Here is a 21911-nt window from a genome sequence, read left to right as displayed (position 1 = left end):
CTGTATTTTATAAGAACACTTGATTAGATGCATGTATCCTACTGTTTAATCAGTCACTCCAATAACACAACTAATAAGCCCCATAATTAAATAATTAATCACATTCAGCAAACTAAAAAGGCATGATATTATCTTTCTAAGAAACTTCATTACTACATTTTCTCTACTAATCTATTTACTTAGAAGTTTTAGTTGAAAGCAAGACCAAGTGCATATACAGAGGAATAATTCCATTTTATTGAAGCTACTGCAATTCACGTCTAAAATAATTTATAATTATTTCTAAAGTCTTTAATAGTTTCAAAAGTTTTTTTCCTAACCTCATTAAATATAGAAAATTACTTTTCTTTATATAGCACAGCCACAGTGGGTTGAGAAGATTAATGACACTCAACTAGACAGTGGAGATCAGCTACATTGGGAATGCAAGGCCACTGGAAAGCCAAGACCAATATATCGTTGGCTGAAGAATGGCCTTCCCTTGATGCCACAGGTATTGTGTTTTCTGGTCAACAAAGGTTGTTAATTCTGTTAAAGACACACTAAAAACATCAACATATTTTAAATAAAAAAATTGCATTTCACAGACAATTTGTTTCCTGCTGTGTGCCATTCTCCCTCCACAGCTCTTTGTTTTCAATTTTTTTATTTGGCTAGAGTGTGTTTGAAAACCAATTCAACACAATTAAATAATATGATCAGATGTGGACACTCCTATGCATTTTGTAAAATATAGTATAATTAACAGCAAATCTGAATTTTTGGTTATTGCACTCAAATGTTGGAACATTCAAGTTTAAGTCAAAAGAACCCTATTATATCATACAGTCAACATAAAAGAAAATACTATTTTTGGAAAATATTCAAGATTAAAAATCAGGTTTGAAATAAAATCAGAGAGTTTAGGAACAAAGACAGAAAATATGATTATTCTTTATTTCTTAGGAATTTATTTTCTCCTTAGATACCTTGTCAAAAAAAGAGATATGTCTTAATACATGGGTACTCTATAGGAGCAGTGCTTAAGCATAAAGTGTAAATTATTACTAAAAAGACATAAGACACACGAATGTGAGTTATGTCAGAAAAGGTATGCTTCTGTACACTGTAACACACGTGTGAGATTAAAGTTGAGTTATAAAATGTAACTTTTATTAATAATAATTAAAAAGACAGCAATATTTTACTGTTTTGCTGTTCTCACATTTAGTTAAAAACACATCTCCTTTATATCCATATTCATGGTTTGTAAGTTTCCCAGTTGGATATAACTATGAGAGCTATAGGTTTTTATGGAATATTTGGTTGGTTATAATTATTTATTCTGGTACCATTTGTAGCCTTATATTTGGCTTGTCAGAAAATTATTTTTTACCAACTAGATATATTTTTAACAGGTTTAGTATTCCTGTTGAAATAAAATAAAACATATATCCCTATACTAAGAATCAAATACAATACTAAGCAGAAAGTTTCCAAATGTATCATGTACATTTATACCAATTATTTATAGATTTATACAATTATAGATCATCATTTTTAACATGACAACTGAATAAGACAACAAAATTCTCTATTGATATTTAAGGAATTATTTTGTTACTACCAACTATTAACTTCATGAAATTATGTGTAAGCCGTCTTCTACAGTCTAAGCTACTCCTGGCTCATAAGCCTACTATTCAGAAAACACTATGAGTGCATTAAAACATCACATTTTATTTACATGACAAAATAGTCTCAGACCACCAAGATAATTTTGATAAATAGAATATATAGTTGTAATAAAAATTAAAACTAATTATGTTTGACTTCTTTACTTTATACTGAAGCCTAAAATGCTTTATAATTAATTGTTGTTTGTGTTTTTAACATAAAGTCTAAAAAGCATGAATAAACTTTTGATACACCGAAAAAATCCTACATTTTATTTATGAGGAAACCAAATGCAAATTTATCCAGAAAAAATAAACAATATCGCTAAAAGTATGTGGGCATCTGACCCTCACACCCATAGCAACTTTTAGGACATCCCACTCCAAAACTATGGGCATTAATTTGTAGTTGTTCACTCCTTTGTGTCTATAACAGCCGCAACTATTCTAGGAAGGCTTTCCAAAAAAAGTTTGGTGTCTGCTTGGGAATTTGTGCCCCTTCAGCTAAAAGAGCATTTGTGAGATCAAACACTGATGTTGAATGAGAAGGTCTGGATCACAATTGGTTTTCCAATTTATCCCAAAGGTGTTCGATGGGGTCAAAGTTAGTGCTCTGTGTAGGCCACTCAAGTTCCTCCACAATTAACTTGAAAAACCATGTTTTCATAAACCTCCATTTGTACAAAAGGGCACAGTCATGCTGGACAGAAAAGGGCCTCCCCCGAACTCTGCACCTAATTCTCTAAAGTGTCTTTCTGTCCTGTAACATTAAGACAACACTTCACTGGAACTAAGAGGCCTAATCCATACCCTTAAAAAGATCCCCATATCATTATCTCTCCTATACCAAACGTTAATGTGGGCACTATGCATTCTGGTAGGTTGAGTTCTCCTGGTATCTGCCAAACCCAGATTCTTCCATCAGACTGCCAGATAGTAAAGCATGAATCATTACTCCACAGAACATGCTTCCACTGCTCCAGAGTGTAGTGTGCTTTGCACCACTCCAGCCAGTGCTTTGCATTGTGCATGGTGATCTGAGGCTTATGCACAGCTGCTCAGCCATGGAATCCCATTTCACAAAGTTCTTGTGCTGATGTTGCTTCCAGTGGCAGTTTAAAACTATGTAGTGAGTAATGCAACAGATTATAGGTAATTTTATGTGCTGGGTGCTTTAACACTTGACTGTCCCCCTCTGTGAGTTTGTGCGGTCTATGACTTTGTGGCTGGGCTGTTGTTGTTTCAACTTCACAATAATAGCACTACAGTTGACTAGAGCATATTTAGTACAGTAAAAATGTCACAAACTGACTTGTGGCAAAAGTTGTATCCTATTACAGTGCCGGTTTAAACTCACTGAGCCATTTGTACCGCCAATATTTGACAATGGAAATTTAATGGCTATGTATTGGATTTTATGCACCTGTTAGTAATGGGTGTGGCTTAAATTCCTGAACTCAATAATTAGTAGGGGTGTCCACATACTTTTGGCCATATAGTGTATGTGTTATATGAAGAAAAATAACATTACACACTCACCCAGAAACACACATATTCACACACACACATAAATATATTTAGTTGTTTTGTTTCTGTCTATTTTTCTTTTAAAGTCTGGCATTTTTGTGTTACTCAGACTTGATCCCTACATAACATAATACAAAAAAGTCACAATAAAGCTTGTGAAAAATGAACTATATTATTTAGCATGGAAAAGGGATAATATTCTTTGATTTAAGATCTTATAACAGAGAAGGTGATGTTAAAGGCTGATTGCCCTTCGTGCATTATTTAAAGGGATATGAAACCGACAAACTTTCTGATTTACTCCTATTATCAATTTTTCTTTGTTCTCTTGGTATCTTTATTTGGCTCAGCACCTGGGTAGCGCTTGCTGATTGGTGGGTAAATGTAGCCACCAATCAGCTAGAGCTACCTAGGGTGCTGAACCCAAAAAATGGGTCGGCGCCTAAGCTTACATTCCTGCTTTTTCAAATACAGATAGCAAGAGAACGAACAAAAATGATGATAGGAGTAAATTAGAAAGTTGCTTAAAATTGTTGCATGTTCTATTTGAATCATGAAGGAAAAAATGTGGGTTTAAAATCCCTTTAAGCCATCTCATTGATGACCTATGGCAAGGCATACCAGTCTTATTCTTCTATATAGTCATTTGACACCCAAAGTTATTTTCAAAAATGTCATTCTCATTGGTACAAAAGTTGACTGAGAAGACCAGCAAACAAGTAAAGCATTCAAGGCATGATGTATTGATTACCTTATATATAACTTATTAGACTGTAACCACAAAATGTAGTAGGGCCAGAAGTGTAAGCATAACAGGTATGGTATGGGTCTTTCTGTAGTTGGTTCTAGACTGTTGCTGATCTCATTGTACAGAATAATTATGGAGATCCTGTTTAGCCAAAACTTTTAAACAATTTCATATGCATTTAACATATAATCAACACCTTGAAGGAGTCTTCTAAAAAAAAAAAAAATCATGAGGATCTTTATATCCACGTGATGAAGGCTCAACAACGTCTTTATTTTTTAATATCACTGAAAAAAAGTAAATCTATCCACCCAGATCTTGGTCAACTTTTATCGCTGTACCATTGAGAGTATTCTCACAAATTGCATTACTGTATGGAATGGAAACTGTACTAACTCTGATCATAAAGCCCTGCAATGGGTAGTAAAAACTGCCCAGTATATTATTGGTGTCCAGCTACCTCTTATTGAGGATCTTCAAAGAAGACGTAGTCTTCAAAAGGCTCATTGCATTATCCAAGATCTTTTTCATGCCAGTAATAGTACATTTGCCCTATTACCTTCTGAGAGGCGATATAAGAGTCTGAATGGCAAATCAGCCAGACTTCAGAACAGCTTTTTTCCTAGAGTCGTTACTTTGCTAAATAATAATTCTTAAATTTTTCTTTTTATGTCTGGACTTTTTTATCCCTCATATTGATGGACTTTTTAACTCATAGAGCAAGTGCTGAACTATAGTTGTTTAACCTAACACTTAATTCTGCTAACGATTTATATTCACTTACTAGTATTTCTTTTTTTTGCATATTGTTTTTTTTTTTTTTTACACTTTTATTTTAATTCCATTTTCATTCAACAGTAAGAGCATATATAAAGAAAACATGAACAATAAAGAAACAACAAAGTAATGTCATGTATTTCATGTCCTTAATACTAAAATTAATTAATTTTGAATCCGTTTGCCCTCAATAGTATTGTAAGCAAAGAAAAAAAAAAAAGACAACCGGAAAATAAAATAATCTCATATATTTCATACATTTATACCATTTGCCAATATGTCATATTCTCTATCTATCTTTTTTATGTTGAGTCCCCTCTATAACCAAAAAAACAAACAAAAAAAAGAAAAAACACAATACATTCATATTTTCCCCCTCTCCCCATCCCAGAAAAAAATAAATAAATAAGTAAAATAAAAAATAAAAAACAGGGGGGGGGGGGGGAAGGAAAAATATCTCTCTTCTCTCCTCCCTCCCTGCATATTGTTTTTTTAATTATTTTGTGGTCAACAATTTTTGCACACTTGATTTTTATTGTCCTTTGCTAGATCTACCATTACAGTACTACTTTATGTTATGGATGGGTTAGATACGCAATTTACATTTCGTTGTCTTTGTTCTTTTACTCTGTACAATGATAATAAACAAATCTAATCTAATATCTTACTGATAATATTAGTATAGGTGATGTGGTATAATTGAGTAAGCATAATAACAATGATGTCGATATCTTAAGCTCAGAAATATATTAGTAAGTTTGACCACTAATAAATATCGTTCACCTAGATTACGAGTTTTGCGTTTGTGTTTTAATGCTGAAAAAATGGCCATTTCAATGTTAAAACAGCAACACAGCCATTACGAGTCTTGTCGGTATAGCTGTACCGCAAGCCTTTTAGCCTGTAACCCAACGTCAGTCCCGCGCACATAAAAATTATGTTTTTTCATGGGACTTCCATAGTGCTGCCATTACTAGTTTTGCGGTGAGACTAAAAAGCTTGCGTTGCAGCCTATACTGACAAGATCCGTTCCGCAATCTAAAAACAGTAGTTATGAGTTTTACGCTACAAAACTGTAACGTAAAACTCACTAAACTGCTACAAAGTACACTAAACACCCATAAACTACATATTAACCCCTAAACTGAGGCCCTCCCGCATCACAAACACTATATTAAATTTATTAACCCCTAATCTGCCGCTCCCGACATCACAGCCACTAAAAATAATTATTAAACCCTATTCCGCTGCTCCCCAACATCGCCGCCACTATACTAACGTTATTAACCCCTAAACTGCCGCCCTCCCGTATTGTAAACACTATTTAAATATTATTAATTCCTAATCTGCCGTCCGCCCACATCGCCCCCACTGTACTAAAGTTATTAAGCCCTACACCACCGCCACTATAATAAACCTATTAACCCCTAAACCGCAAGCCCCCCACAACAAAATATACTAAAGTAAACTATTAACCCCTAGACCAAAAGCCCCTTACATCGCAATAAACAAAATAAAACTAGTAACCCCTAAACCTAACCCTAAGTCTTCATCCAGGAGGCTTCTTCTATCTTCATCTAGGCGGCATCTTTTATCTTGATCCCGGCGGTGCGGAGTGGGTCCATCCTGAATACATCTGGCACGGAGCATCCTCTTCATACGGTCGCCACCATACACTGAATCTTTAATGCAAGGGAGCCGTTTCAAAATAGTGTCCCTTGCATTCCTATTGGCTGAAAATTTTAAATCAGCCAATAGGAATTAGTGCTTCTAAAATCCTATTGGCTGTTTAAATCAGCCAATAGGATTTAAGCAGCTCTGATTGTATTGGATGATTCATCAAGATAGAAGATACCGCCTGGATGAAGATAGAAGAGGCTGTCTGGATGAAGACTTCTCGCTGCCTGGATGAAGATCGTTCAAGCGGGACTTCAAAAACTGTAAGTGGACCGTAGGGGGTTAGTGTTAGGTTTTTTAAGGGTTTTTTGGGTGTTTTTTTTTAGATTAGGGTTTGGGCAGCAAAAGAGCTAAATGCCCTTTTAAGGGCAATGCCCATACAAATGCCCTTTTCAGGGAAATGGTTAGATTTGGTTTGTATACTGTTAGGGGTGTTTTTTTTTTATTATTTTGTGTGTTTTTAAGGGCTATTGGTAGTCTATTCTAGATTAGTTTTTTTATTTAGGGATGTTTTTTTTTTAATGGGTATTAGAATAGGAATAATTTTTATTATTTTTGATAATTTGTTTGTTATTTTGTGTAATGTATTTTTTTCGTTTTTGGGTGGGTTTTTATTTTTAGATTAGGGCTTGGGCAGCAAAAGAGCTAAATGCCCTTTTAAGGGCAATGCCCATATAAATTCCCTTTTCAGGGAAATGGTTAGATTTGGTTTTACTTTATTTTTATTTTGTGGGTTTGGGGGGTGGGGGTTTGTATACTGTTCGGGGGTGTTTGTTTTGTTTTGTAGCAAAAGAGCTCTTAACTTTAGGGCAATGCCCTACAAAAGGCCCTTTAAGGCCCCCGAAAAGGCCCTTTTATGGGCCCTTGGTAGTTTATTATAGATTAGGGTTTTTTTTATTTTGGGGTGGTATTAGAATAGGAATAATTTGTATTGTTTTGTATAATTTCATTTGTTATTTTTTGTAATGGTAGGTTTTTTATTTTTTGTATTGTTAGGTTTTAGTGTAAGGCAGATTTGGGTTTATTTGACAGGAAAGCTTGTATTTATTTTAACTAGGTAGTTAGTAAATAGTTAATAACTATTTACTAACTATTCTACCTAGTTAAAATAAATACAAACTTACCTGTGAAATCAAAATAAAACCTAAGCTTGCTACAATATAAATATTAGTTATATTGTAGCTAGCTTAGGTTTTATTTCACAGGTAAGTATTTAGTTTTAAATAGGTATTATTTAATTAATAATTGTTTAATTGTTTAATTTAGCTATTTTTTAATTATGTTACAGTTAGGGGTGTTAGGCTTAGGGTTAAGTTAGGGTTAGGCTTAGGGTTACATTAGGGTTAGGTTTAGGGGTTAATATAGTTCAATTTAGGTTGGTGCGATATGGAGGGCCTGCAGTATAGGAGTTAATAGGTTTATTTAGTGGTAGTGATGTGGGAGGCCAGAGGTTTAGGGGTTAAACATTTTATTTACTTGCGGCGATGTCAGGGAGAGGTGGAATAGGGGTTAATAGATTTAGTATAGTGTGGGCGATGTTGGGGTGCAGGGGAATAGGGGTTAATAACTTTAGTATAGTGGCGGCGATATCGGGAGTGGCAGATTAGGGGTTAATAGATTTATTTAGCTGGCAGCGATATCGGGGGTGGCAGATTAGGGGTTAATAACTTTATGTAGGTGTCTGCGATGTCGGGGGCAGCAGATTAGGGGTGTTTAGACTTGGGGTTTATGTTAGGGTGTTAGGTTTAAACATTAGTTTTTTTTCCCCATAGACATCAATGGGGCTGCGTTACAGAGTTTTTTATTCCACGATCGCAGGTGTTAGACTTTTTTCTGACCCGCTCTCCCCATTGATGTCTATAGGGAAAGCGTGCACGAGCACGTCAAAACAGCGCTTGTATTTTGTGCGATATGGAGCTTAAAAATCCCATATTGCACGCACAAGCCGGCTGTTTGAAAACTTGTAATGGCTGCTCTATAGGGGATTAAATAACTCAACTTTTGTTGGGTTCGTTAATTTCCCTATAGCGCGCATAACTCGTAATCTAGATGTTTGGTAGGAAATACGTGGGCACTAATCCAAATAGAGCATGAAACAATATTAATTTGAAATAACTTTCCATATATTTGCTTTTATAAATATGTTATATCTTGTATTACAGAACAGAATTGAAATGGTTAACGGCATGCTAACAATCCACAATGTGAACCAATCAGATGCTGGAATGTACCAGTGCTTAGCAGAAAATATTTATGGCATTATTTATGGAAGTGCAGAGCTTAAGGTTTTAGGTAAGTATTTGCAGTACTACATAATCTGCTGTATTGTTTTTGGAGTCTGTTAAAATTAAAAGGACAGTAAAGTCAAAATTAAACTTTCACGGATTAGCTAGTACATGCAATTTTAGACAGTGTTCCAATTTACTTTTATCATTAAATTTGCTTTGTTCTCTTGGTATTCTATGTTGAAGGCTAAAACTCATAGGCTGATTTCTAAGCCCTTGAAGACCTCCTCTTATCTCAGTGTATTTTATTAGCTTTTAACATCCAAGACAGTGCTTATTCATGTGTGCCATTTAGATAATATTGTTCTCATGCCTGTGGAGTTATGCATAATTTAAGGCAGAGAGTGGTGAGGGAAAAATAGGGTCTGTAGATGAGAATTATAGGGCTTGACTATTATGGCTTTTATTAGCTTAAATTCTAGAGCTAAGGCAGTAATATACACATGTATGTATAAATGATGCAACAGAGTTTGCAAAACAGAAATAAAGATTGCCTGTCTGTAAGAAAACTTATGACCAAAACCCATTACCAAAAGAATCAAATCAGTATGTTAAAATTGTCTCAGACAGCAACATTTAAACTTAAAAACTTTATTGGAGACAAGAATAGTCTAGCTGGACTTGTACACACGCACACACACACTGATTAAAAATAGCTTAAACTCACACACATAATGTAATAATAAGTTGGTAATGTACATAAATCGAAAAAAGATGTAAACATTGCAAGCACTATTTAGGCAAAATTAAATAACCCTCTCATGAGGTATGGCCTTGGATTGCAATATCCATTATATATTATGGATAGTTAACACTATGATAATATTGCCTCAAATATTATACGCAAGTTTTGCTGCACTAAATGTCCATGAAAATCACAATAGAAGACGTACTCTGGATAGATATAATCACTAATTATCTATGCGGAAGATATTGTTGCAGTTAAAGACACAGATTTTTATCAGTATACAATGTATCTCACGGTCTGGTCAAAAAAACAAACTCACAGATTATTAGCTGCTTACGCAAATTGCACCATCTGATTTATCTAGGTCAGTGTTTTTCAACCAGTGTGCCGTGGCACACTAGTGTGCCGTGAGAGATCCTCAGGTGTGACATATTTTTTAAACTTTGCTTGTTTTTTACTCCCAGGGCAGGGGTAGTTTGTAGGAGGCATGGCATAACAGCATAATACATACAGTATGTGTGTGTTTGTGTGTATGTTTATATATATATGCTGTATTAGGCTACAATGTGTGATTTTTTTTAAATTTTGGGATGGTGGTGTGCCACAGGATTTTTTAATGTAAAAAAGTGTGCCACAGCAAAAAAAAGGTTAAAAATCACTGATCTAGGTCACATATGTGGTAATACCAGTGGCTCTGTCAGTTGTCAAAATGACTTGCGAGATAACAACTGATTTAAATATAAGTATATTTTTATGATTTAAGTATAAGTATAAGAGTTATGCATAAGTTATGCATAAATCAGCTCTAATTGGCTGAGATGCAAGTTGTAAAATGCACTGTGATAAGGGGGCAGTTTGCAAAAGCTAAGCAAGATAATCACATAGGTAAAAATGAATTAATATAACAGGGAACTGGTAATAAAGGGATTATCTATCTTTTTAAACAATGACAATTTTTTAAGTAGACCGTCCCTTTAAATAAACTGTAACAAGTGGTCTCAATTCACCATTTGCTGCAACACAGTTACAAACCAATTAATTCCAAATTTATTTTCATTACCTTTAAAAAAACCACTCTATCTAAAGTTATATGTATCTATATGGCAGTGTTACTGGGAAAAAAGTTGTTGATTTTTAATGATAATGGCATAATTCACTATTTTCTTTATTCTGCAATTCATAAGTGTTATTTGTGAGGAATATTAGCATACGATGTTGAATGATACATTTTACAGTATAATTGACTTGAATGTCATATTGAACATTTATGAAGCATTACACATTTGAAGTAAGGTATTGATTTTAATCAAATATTGTTATATATATCATATAAAGATATTTAAATGGACATGAAACTGCTGGTTACTACTCACCATTCTAATGATTTTCCTCCTGTGCCTGCCGTTCGGATGTTCTAATGTTCTCTTAACCCTTTACCACAGCCGGTTATTGAATCTTCACATTGGGAGCCACCATCTTGGATCTTTAGTATTCTTGCACCCTGAGACAGAAATGGTGCACATTCACCGATCAGTGACATTATTGTCTTTTTGACTAGCCATATCTCGATATATGTATATTTTTGCAGCAATTGTATTACTATATATTATTCCTGATTTGTGCAACTTTTAAGCTGTGTAAAAAAAAAAAAAGAAAAAAATGTAAAGCGTTTGTTCTTTTGTGCAAGATAAACCAAAGTGCAAGGTAGAGCTGTGCAAAAGCTGACATCACTGATCTTTGAATGAGCACCGCTTCTTTCACAGGGTGTAAAAATACATAAAATCCAAGATGACTGCCTCCAATATGAAGAGGCGGAGCTTCACCAAACGGTGCCTGTAATGGGTTAAAATATGAGTAACATCTACAGTTGCAGGCACAAGTGGATAAACAATAGCACTGTGAATAGTAGTAACTACTCTGTTCAAATTCTGCCCATTAGTTTAATGTCCATTTATGTGTATAAATATATCACGGGAGACATTAAAAAAAAATGCATTTCAGATCAGACATTTGTCGATCCCTTGTTAATATATAATATCTTAATACATTTCTACAGAGAAGTGTTTCCCAAAGTATGGGCTGGGAGAAAGCCAGCAGTGTGCCGGCAAATTTTGATAGTAAAAAATATTTTTTCTAGAGAAAACAGACCCAGTTTGGCTAACCTCTCTTTGTGGTTTAAATCCTACTTTCTCCCTATTAGTTTTGTGACCCTTTTCTGGACTTTTTTAATTCTACAATGTTCCTTTTTAACCCCTTAATGACTGCGGTGTACCCTGTATGTCGCTGTTTATTAGGGCATTGTTTGTTTATAATAGTGCTATTACACCCTCCCTCTCTCCTGCTGGCTTCCTAAAATAGCGCAGTCTCGCCACTGACAGCGAGATCGTGCTATGAAAAAAGCAACCTCCATAAATTATATTGGGGTGATAAAAAAATATATATAATGAAGCACCAAAATAATATATAACAGCACAAAAATTATATCTATTGGGGCATAAAAATAAGATCTAAAAGAAGCGCTAAAATTGAAGCACAAAAACAATGAAACTGTAGATCTATTTTCTTACTTGACAGTTTGCTGAAGAGGGGCATTAACAAAGCTACTAAGAAGGCTGTATAAAGATTCATTAAGGGGGTTAAAAAGGGTCCCCAGAACTCATGCTGAGGTTCTTACCAGAGATTTATACAGTGACAAAATTATGCTTTCTTCCCTAGCATCGGCTAGTATCTTATTAGCCATGGAAGCCGCTGCCTTACACGGCACACTCATTTTTAAGCTTGTTATCTATAAGTATGCCTAAATCCTTTTCCTCCTGCTAACTCTAGTCCCATTTAAATAATAGGTAGCCTGCATATTTTTTCGTCCAAAATGTAGAACCTTACAGTTACCAATATTAAAACTAATTTGCAATTTACCAGCCGACTTCTCCAATTTTTGTAAATCTCCTTGAAAACCAATTACTACCTGCACTGACCTAATCACCTTACACAGATGTTATTTAATCCTTCCTTGTTATTTCTGTATATTTATGTGTATGTATATGTATGTGTGTGTGTGGTTTATGTTTGTATACCTCTAGGTGTAAATATGTATATATATATATATATATATATATATATATATATATATATATACTGTATATACTATATATATCCTGTCTCTTTCTCTCTCTGTATATATATATATATATATATATATATACACATATATTTATTACTGTATATTTATATTTGTAAGTGTGTTTATGCATATGTGTTTATGTATGAGAAACTCCAAGGCTTGCAGCTCCTGAGCAGGGCTCTGTTGGTGATTGGTTGCTGCATGAACCTGATCAGCTCACTGTTCTTGTACTGCTCAGAAAATCCCAGGCTTTCAGCTACTGAGCAGGAGTTTACCTGTGGGTTTATCTCATCTCCTTATTTATAGTAAACTATGGTCAGCAATCACAAAATCATATCCTGTAATGATTTAATAATGCATACATAGGCTTTGGATGCGTTGTACAATCCATTCAGCAATACGTACTATTGCTTACAATGCATTCTTAATACATACAAAGAATATAATATGTATACCAATAAACAGTATACACATGATATCACATATAACAATTCTGTAATCCTTTTATAGCCTTGTGTCTCTATATGGTCTCAAAACACTTCTGTAATTTATAATAGTCTAATCACGTGCAGCTGAAAATACAATACACTGCATACAATTCACAGCTACTAGATTTTGTTCTTTTTGTTTGCCTCCCTCTCTATCTTGACTTTGTGTCTCTCTATTGATCTGTCCCTTCTTCCTATGTCTGCATTTATCTCTTTGTCTTAGTGCTGTTGTCTCAGTTCTTTTGAATCTATTGAATATTGACGCTCCCAAGTGTTTGAACACTCTCATATTAGAATAGTACATTTAAAGGGACATGAAACCCAACATTTTTCTTTTTATTATTTTCATGATTTAATTATTTAATGCTTTAAATAGAGCATGTGATATTAAACAACTTTCCAATTTACTACTTTTATCCAATTTGCTTAAAGGGTCACTGAACCCAAATGTTTCCTTTTGTGATTCAGATAGAGTATGATATTTTAAGCATCTTTTTAATTTACTCCTATTATCAAATTTTCTTCATTCTATTGGTATCTTTATTTGAAATGCAAGAATGTAAGATTAGATGCCGGACCATTTTTTGTAAACAACCTGGGTTGTCCTTGCTTATTGGTGGATAAATTCATCCACCAATAAAAAAAGTGCTATCCAGAGTTCTGAACCTAAAAAAAAAGTTAAGATGCCTTCTTTTTCAAATAAAGATAGCAAGAGAACGAAGAAAAATTGATAATAGGAGTAAATTCAAAAGTTGCTTAAAATTGCATGTTCTATCTGAATCAGAAAAGAAAAAATTTGGGTTTAGTGTCCCTTTAATTTTCTTGTTATTCTAGTTTGAAGGATCAGCTATGCACTACTCAGAGCTATCTGAAGATATCTGGTGAACCAATGAAAAGAGGCATTTTTGTGCAGCCACCAATCAGCAGCTAGCTCCCAGTAATACATTGCTGCTTTTCAACTAAGGATACCAAGAGAGTGAAACAGTTTAGATAATAGAAGCAAAATGTAAAGTTGTTTAAAATCACATGTTCTGACTGAATCATGAAAGAAAAAATTGGGTTTCATGTCCCTTTTAAAGACTTAATAGAATAAAATACACACACACACACACACACACACACACACATACACACATACATACATTATAATCCCTAAACACAGTAATTCATCATAAATAATAAAAATGCATAAAGACTCGTTACTGTATTTCATTAATACACTGTTGCTTGAATGTAACTGTTTCAACCCTGTTAAACACATAGTTAAAGGGGAAATGCACTGTAAAATCTCTTTCATTTCAGTTATATTTTCTGCAAAGTATCAAAGTATTAAAAGTATAGATTATGAGTGGATCGCTAATTATCGCTCACGCCTGCATGCTAACTCCGCTTGACTTTGGATTCCGCATATTACAAGTTAAAACTAAAAAGCAATTGCTTGCGTGCTAACCCAACGTACACAAAAAGCCATACTTACAATATCACAATCGTGTTAACGTATTCACCCCATAGACTTTAATGGAGCGCTAAAAATGGAGAAACTCTATCGCATTTTCTCGTGTGCTAACCTCACATGAAATATGAATATTTCACATTCCAAAGTTCTTCACATAGAGGAATATGTTCTATTTATTCGTAAATACACATTTCTACATATATCTGATTTTTTTTTTATAGAATATATATCTATACCTATATTTAGAGGATTATATATAGGTATAGATATATACAGATATTAGGAATATATATTCATAAATCCATAGAAGATATTCCCCTATGTGAAGAAAATTGAAATCTGAAATATTTACAGTAAATACATAAACACTTTATTAAAAAGGTATATATATATATATATATATATATATATATATGTGTGTGTGTATACATGTATTTGTATATATATATATATGTATTTATGTGTTTATATGTGTTTTACTGTATATTTACTATATAATGTAACATTCCAATGTTCTTCACTAACAAGATAATGTCCTTTTTATTCTTAAATGCATATTTCTATACATGTGCGTATATACCTATACCTGCATATCTATTCCTATATATATATATATATATATATATATATATATATATATATATATATATATATATATATATATATATTACATAAAAAGTTTCAGATATATATAGATATATATATATATGTTGGAGTTGAGGGTTCCAAACTGTAGGGCTCGTAGAATGGAGGGGACATAAGCAAAACAACACTTTATGGTGCAGTATGAATATACTAATTAACAGTATAGTGCAGAGAGTATAAAATATATTGCTCACCTATTTTAACCTCAAACATGTGAGGTATGTGAGGAGAGTTGGAGGGAGTTTATCCCTATCTGTGTTAAAGATGTTTGTCTTGGTGACCGGTTGAAGTATGGTACTTGATACTTGTTACTTTCTGGTGTCTTTGGAGAGTGCTTCTCCTCTGTGGAGTATGGTATCTTTTAGTTTCCAGTGATGATTTTCATCTGTATGGTGTGGGTTGGATACTCTCTTTTTCAAGAGTATGCTGTTATCTTTATGGAAAAACCAAAAAATATGCTTCCCCTCTCTGGAGTATGGTAATTTCCTTAAGAAAAAAGGCTCAGAAGGAAATATGTAATAAAAAACAGATATCCTTTATTGGAGCACAATAACCAGTGTTAGTGCTGATTAAATTAAAAAGTCGTGTTAGTGCTGACGAAATTAAAAAGTCTCAAGATGGTATTTGTTTGCTTTTCATGCAAAGACTTGAAATAAATTCTTACCACAATGAAGGGGATTTAGATGAGTGCCTTTAAGTACAAACGATAGAAAGTCACAATATGTGCCACTGTAGAGTTTCGTTTGCACAATGTTCCAAAATACAGTTGGTGGAATATACCTGGTATATTTCTGTAAAAGATTAGATGGTTATAGCTCTTCTCAGGTTTTCCACTTGATAGGATGGCGCTGGATTCACATTTGATGTGATGCGCTCTTGATTGTTGCGGTCTCTCCGGACCGGAAGTGACATCACAGGTGGGCGTGCCCTTACGCGTTTCATGAAACTTTTTCACTTTGTCAGAGGGTATGCCCACAAACCATATTGTTACGCTTTTATAGTGTTTGGGATAAATGATTGATTGTTTGATGCAGTGTTACTGGTATTTAATTGTCAGATATTTACTTATGGTACAAGTACTTATTTCTGAAAAGACTGCTTTCTCTTTTATGCAGCTGTCAGTGACCGGGTTTTATACAGAAATAAGTAAAACTTTTTGCATTAGACTCACTTTAAAAGCAAATTGTTCTGAGAAGGCAGGTTGATAAAAACCCTTGAGATACTGCAAAAGACCTGCAGCAGGAGCTGGTGACAACAGGCACCAAGGTTTCAGTTTGCACAGTAAGGCGCTTACTAAATGCACAAGCTTTCCATGCCAGAACTCCAAGACATAAACCACTTCTAACCCAAAATTGGCTCCAATATGCACAGAATAATGTAAATAAGCCACAGATGTTTTGGGGTTCTGCTCTGTTGAGAGATGGAACATAACTTGGATTTTTCGGCCTTATGGATCAGTGGTATGTCTGGAGGAAGAAGAATGAAGCATCTGCCTACAGTTAAGAATGGTGGCGACTCGGTGATGCTCCTAGGAGAAAATGTCATGCTGTCTGTGAGGAAGCTGAAGCTTGGGCGTCATTGGACCTTCCAACAGGACATTGATCCTAAGCATACATCAAATTCCACCAAGGCTTGGTTGCAGAAGAAGTTCTGGAAGATTCTATAGTGGCCATCACAGTCACCAGACTTGAACCCCATAGAAAAAGGGTGCGCTACTAAGTACTTAAGATGCTTGCCATAAAGGGGTTGAATAATTTTGAGACCGCAGAATTCATCAAAAGTTGCATTTTCAGTTGAATTTGTGTAGAGCTATTTCAATTGCTTTTGTTTGATTTGTTTATAACCTAGCCCCCTCCCCTTCCCAGATCCCTTTCCCAAAACGTATCCACTTGAATTTACAAGTGGATTAAAAACTTGTAAATTCAAACTAGTGAAATGCTTGTGCTGGTAAGCTATTCAAAACTGCTTTTTGTACTAAATAAACATTCTAACACATTTATTAATCTTTCCTTTTGTATACTTGTCAAGACACCATTAAATATTATCAAAAAACTATTTAATTTAATAGATATATAATATAATGTAGCCGAATAGTACTACCAGAACATTGGTAAAACATACTCATGGTTTTAAAATAATACAATATATGAATATAAAACTTTTAAAATAAATATGTGAGTGATATGTACATAAATTATTTGTTAATTATTTTAAGATTATTAAAATAATAAAAATAATATATTTATATAATAAGATGGTACTGCAAGTGTAAATATTGTTATTTTTAGAAATATAAACACAGTTATTATTTCTTGTAACGTACAAAAAACAAGGAAAGGGAAACATCAATCTTATTTAAAATTGATACAGTTACATTCAGTTAGATCACGAGTCTTGGGTTAGCCTTAAATAGCAGCGTTGATAGGTCCCAACGCTGCTTTTTAACGCTCGCTGCGTATTACGAGTCTGGCAGGTACAGGTGTACCGCTCACTTTTCTTCCGCGACTCGAGCTTACCGCAAATCCCCTTACGTAAATTGCGTATCCTATCTTTTTAATGGGATTTGCCTAACGCTGGTATTATGAGTCTTGGAAGAAGTGAGCGGTAGACCCTCTCCTGTCAAGACTCCTACCGCATTTAAAAGTCAGTAACTAACGCCCTAACATAAAACTCTTAACTAAAGTGCTAAAAAGTACACTAACACCAATAAACTACCTATTAACCCCTAAACCGAGCCCCCCCCCACATCGGAAACACTTAATTAAAGTTTATAACCCCTAATTTGCCGACCGGACATCGCCACCACTTTAATAAATATATTAACCCCTAAATCGCCGCACTCCCGCCACGCAAACACTAGTTAAATTTTATTAACCCCTAATCTGCCATCCCTAACATCGTCGACACAAACCTACATTTATTAACCCCTAATCTGCCGACCCCAATGTCGCCGCTACTATATTAAATGTATTAACCCCTAAACCTAAGTCTAAACCTAAGTCTAACACCCCCCTAACTTAAATATAATTTAAATTAAACTAAATTAAATTACTAAAATTAAATAATTATGCGATTGGATCAGCCAATAGGATTTTTTCTACCTTAATTCCAATTGACTGATAGAATCCTATCAGCCAATCGGAATTCAAGGGACGCCATCTTGGATGACGTCATTTAAAGTAACCTTCATTCGTCGGGAGTCATCGGAAGAAGAGGACACTCTGCGTCAGCTGGCTTCACGATGGACCCGCTCCGCTCCAGATGGATGAAGATAGAAGTTGCCGCCTGGATGAAGACTTCTGCTCATCTGGAAGTCCTCTTCTGCCCGGATCGGATGAAGACTTCTGCCCCTCTGGAGGACCACTTGTGCCCGGCTGGGTGAAGACGGCTCAAGGTAGGGTAATCTTCAAGGGGGTAGTGTTAGGTTTTATTAAGGGGGGATTGGGTGGGTTTTAAGTAGGGTTGGGTGTGTGGGTGGTGGGTTTTAATGTTGGGGGTATTGTATTTTTTTTACAGGTAAAAGAGCTGATTACTTTGGAGCAATGCCACACAAAAAGCCCTTTTATGGGCTATTTGTAATTTAGTATAGGGTATTATTTTGGGAGTCTTTTTTATTTTATTAGGGGGATTAGATTAGGTGTAATTAGTTTAAAATTCTTGTAAATATTTTTTTTATTTTCTGTAATTTAGTGTTTCTTTTTTTTGTACTTTAGTTTATTTAATTTAATTGTAGTTAATTTAGGTAATTAATTTAATGATAGTGTAGTATTAGGTGTAATTGTAATTTAGGTTAGGATTTATTTTACAGGTATATTTGTATTTATTTTAACTAGGAAGTTATTAAATAGTTAATAAGTATTTAATAACTATTGTACCTAGTTAAAATAAATACAAAGTTGCCTGTAAAATAAATGTAAACCCTAAGATAGATATAAATGTAACTATTAGTTATAGTGTAGCTATCTTATGGTTTATTTTACAGGTAAGTATTTAGTTTTAAATAGGAATAATTTATTTAATTGTAGTTATTTTCTTTAAATTTATTTAAATTATATTTAAGTTAAGGGGTGTTAGGGTTAGGGTAAGACTTAGGTTTAGGGGTTAATAAATGTAATATATTAGCGGCGACGATGGGGGCGGCAGATTAGGGGTTAATAATTGTAGGTAGATTGTGGCGACGTTGGGGGGGCATATTAGGGGTTAATAAATAAAATGTAGGGTTCGGCGATGTTGGGGGCAGCAGATTAGGGGTTCATAAGTATAATGTAGGTGGCGGTGGTGTCCAGAGCGGCAGATTAGGGGTTAATAATATAATGTAGGTGGTGACGATGTTGGGGCGGCAGATTAGGGGTTAATAAGTGTAAGATTAGGGATGTTTAGACTTGGGGTTCATGTTAGGGTGTTAGGTGTAGACATAACTTTTATTTCCCTATAGGAATCAATGGGGCTGCGTTAGGCACTGAACGCTGCTTTTTTGCAGGTGTTAGTTTTTTTTTTTAGCCTGATCTGCCCCATTAATTCCTATGGGGAAATCGTGCACGAGCACGTTTAGCCAGCTTACCGCTACCGTAAGCAGCGCTGGTATTGAGGTGACACGTGGAGCTAAATTTTGCTCTAAGCTCACCTTTTTGCAGATAACGCCAGGTTAAAAAAAAAACGTAATACCAGCGTTGTCTTAAGGGAGCGTTGAAAAAAAAAAAGCTCATTAGCAACGCACCCCTGTTACCGCAAAACTTGTAATCTCGGTGATAGTTTCTATATCTACCCCACTTCTACTCTAACACAGGTAGTATAAATTGTGCAAAATAGACTTGTAGCTAATAGAGCAATTGTTGCTATGTAATATAAGCAAAATAGCGTTTCAATTTTCTTGAAACTAAAGATCCTTACAACTCTATATTATATAGCGAACAGTCTCTATTTATGACCACACAGACATAGCAAGCACAAGGGATTTTACCTACAAGTGCCATGTAATATATAAGCACAAATTGACTTGGTTTTACCAATGTTGTGTTAACCAGACCTCAAATGGCCTAAAATATAATAAAACTTACAAGGCAAGAAGATAGCATGACCTGAATATGTATAGATTAAGGGAAATAGAAAAATGTACTTCCCAGCCAGAATGCAGCAGGTGTGCCAGTGCAGACTGAGGTTATCTGCCAGAACTGCATGATTAAGGGCTTATTCTTAAGAATAAGGTGCTGTGGACATTCTATATCATATAGATTAAAGGAGAGAAAGAATATAGGTAATATGATAGAAACTTTGAAGTCAGATACAGGGATTTTATAAAACTGAACATGAAAATAGTTTTCACAGTAGGGACACCAGAACAAAGGGCAATAAACTCAAGTTGTTGGAAAGCAGGTTTGGGAGTAATTTTAGGAAACAGTTCCATTGAATGGACTTCTTTGTGGTTATGACAAATACTGTAAGGGAATATAACAAAACCTGGGATAAACATGAGACTATCCTAAGAATGAAATACGCTTACAGTTTAGAAGAGAATTTAAGCAGACACAATAGACCTTCTGCTTCTTATCTGCCATCAAAATATACATTTCTATGCTTTCCTGCACCAACCTGATTTGTATGCGTATTTCATACTTAACTTCTTTGTTATTTAATGATATGAGTTATATTAATTGTGTTTCCAGGCAGATCAAGCACACACTATTAATGCTCTGCTAACACTCTACTGCAATAATGGCTTTGTGTTTACATTATAAAATTGTCTTGGGAGAAAGGTGACAGAATACAGAAAAAAAACACATAATCAGCACTTTACATAAAACATTTCAGATTAGTATGCAGCATCCTACTATGACATCTGTTTACACTTCAATGGCTATTACCTTTTCTGTTTAGTATGGTCACGGATCTATTGTATTTATTGATGTAATATGTTAATGTGACACAGCTAGAATTATCAGCAAGTGCCCCTTTTGTAATTCTAGAACTGGCTGTGCATTGAAACATTAGGCTTAAATATTGTGCTTTGCTTCAAGTTTGTCCGTTACCTATTATTGTGGCTTTTTACAGAAAAGCTGAGCAATATGGTTGCAGAGTTGTCAGAGAAAATATTTATATTCACAAGAGAAAACAATGTTCCTTATTGTTAGCATTATATAAATCTGCCATATAGGTCAAATTGATCAAACTAGAAAAAGTGCATTCAGCTTGTAAACAGTGTCAAAATGAGCAACCAGATATGTTCTATTATTTATGAAAAAAGTAATTCCCATAGAAAACAGAATGATGATCAATCATCATTCACAACTATTCAGTGTTTGCATGGTTTTATGTTTTTGTTTTATCCCCATGTTCCAATAACATTTAATGTCTTCTAGATTTGTCAACTCCTGAACAAATATATGCTATATAAAAATAACTTTCTGATCAGCAATTTTTTTAACTACCTCTAATATTGCGCACTTTGGCCGATATTTAACAAGTACTGGGCGAACCTGTCCGCCCGGTATTGGGGCAAGCGGGCAGCAATATGCTGCCCGCATTTATCATTACACCAGCAGCTGCTAGTGCAATGTAGCCCTCTGCTAGCACACAACCAATCATGTGCCAGCAGAGGCTATCAATCACCCTGGTCAGACTTGTCTGGGGTGAATTTGGTCCACCAGCTAAGTGCTGGCGTGCAGGTTAGGAAGCAGCAGTCTAATGACCGCTGCTTCTAAACAATCGGCTTCAGGCTCGCTTACGCCAAAAGCACCAAAGCTACATAAAGCTGCATCTCACAGCTTTATGCATTTCCCCCTATGTAGGAAGAGAAATGAGATATACCTGTCCCTATTTACAAATTAGAGAGTTATAGTGAAACAGA

General features: G+C 34.6%; 1 protein-coding gene across 1 annotated transcript in view; it reads left to right on the top strand.

Moving 5' to 3' along the window:
• The window catches only part of CNTN5 (contactin 5), a 990860-nt gene that overhangs the window by 444299 nt on the left and 524650 nt on the right, over positions 1 to 21911 (top strand). Inside the window, exons 8-9 of the mRNA XM_053705588.1 lie at positions 357 to 493; positions 8547 to 8676. Coding sequence (XP_053561563.1) covers positions 357 to 493; positions 8547 to 8676 — 267 coding nt within the window. The remainder of the gene's footprint in view (positions 1 to 356; positions 494 to 8546; positions 8677 to 21911) is intronic.

This window comes from Bombina bombina, chromosome 3 (genome assembly GCF_027579735.1).
Source record: "Bombina bombina isolate aBomBom1 chromosome 3, aBomBom1.pri, whole genome shotgun sequence".
NCBI lineage: Eukaryota > Metazoa > Chordata > Amphibia > Anura > Bombinatoridae > Bombina > Bombina bombina.
The sequence above is the reverse complement of the archived record's forward strand: the minus strand, read 5'-3'. Positions and strand labels throughout refer to the sequence as shown.